The 1065-nt window shown below is 47.8% G+C and overlaps 1 protein-coding gene across 1 annotated transcript; it reads left to right on the forward strand.

Annotated features, from left to right (window-relative positions):
- Positions 1-110: 110 nt before the first annotated feature.
- On the forward strand, positions 111-267 carry Pmar_PMAR018250 (hypothetical protein; the record flags this gene model as incomplete). Its single annotated transcript, XM_002781801.1, has 1 exon — positions 111-267. A coding segment is annotated over one exon (157 nt), but the record flags the coding sequence as incomplete, so codon positions are not given.
- Positions 268-1065: the final 798 nt, after the last annotated feature.

Raw genomic sequence — 1065 nt, forward strand, 5'->3', positions numbered from 1 at the left:
ACGAATATCGATACTCTGCGAATGGAGAAAGTGCAAGTCTACGATGCCTTGAAAAACAATCTTGACCAGGCAAGAACATTTCTACTCTTCCGCAATACGGGAAGTCTCGTATGCCCGTGCAGGTGAAAAGCACTACAGCTGCACTCGGGGATCTCACTTCTGAATTCGAGTTGGACAGAAAAGAAGCAGTTGGCTGCCAACAGAAACTGTCCGAGTTAAAGGCCGCTGATGACTCAGAGAAGCGAGCTTTTAGAAAGCAGATCGGAGGTGCTCCTTGGGCCATTGCCGGTTGAGTATGTCAGACTTGTGACGTAGAGATCTCCCTAACGTGATAAATAGCATTGATGATCATGATTCAATGCGTGTGCATGTATGAACCTGTGGCAGATATGAAGAAGCAGATAACAGAAATTCATCGTGAAGGGCAGGAGTGGGAGGTGCAGACCAACCGCGAGAGTATCAAACAGAGGCTTAGCGCTCGGCGAAGCCCTCGAGGTACCCCAGGACCGGCCTGCTTCCACCAACTGATGATCCCTAGGTCGTCATCGTGATGGTAAACCATTCTTACCGTCATCGGCGAGAGAAGGGATCCTGGTAAGACCGATGATACGACCAAGGGTTCCTGCAGTTCCTCGCTCCAGGCGGAATACACGAATGCTGTGGAAGAGGAGACTTTCTCAGAGATGAATACTATGAAAAGTGAGAGAAGTCAATGACCATTAGCCACAATGTGCATCTGGATTCAGGAATATTAAAGCTAGCATTGTTGAACTCGATCCAAAGAAGACATATTAGACAACATAACAGGAACAGCGAAGTGTTCGAGCAGGTAGGTTTAGGATATGCTACACATTGCAACAAGTCGAGCGAACACATGTTCTGGCTACAATGAGTATTTGGTCAACTCTCACATAACTTGTTGTACTCATACGTGATATTTGAGGCCAGCGTACGTACGTCAACCAGTCTTGTGGGCGGGCATTTAGGCTTTCCGTACTATCCAGCAATCCACGGGTGTCACAGAGGCCGGAGATATCGTGAAAATCTTCGTCAAGGCCGAACAAG

Source organism: Perkinsus marinus (genome assembly GCF_000006405.1).
Source record: "Perkinsus marinus ATCC 50983 genomic scaffold scf_1104296941498, whole genome shotgun sequence".
Classification (NCBI taxonomy): domain Eukaryota; phylum Perkinsozoa; order Perkinsida; family Perkinsidae; genus Perkinsus; species Perkinsus marinus.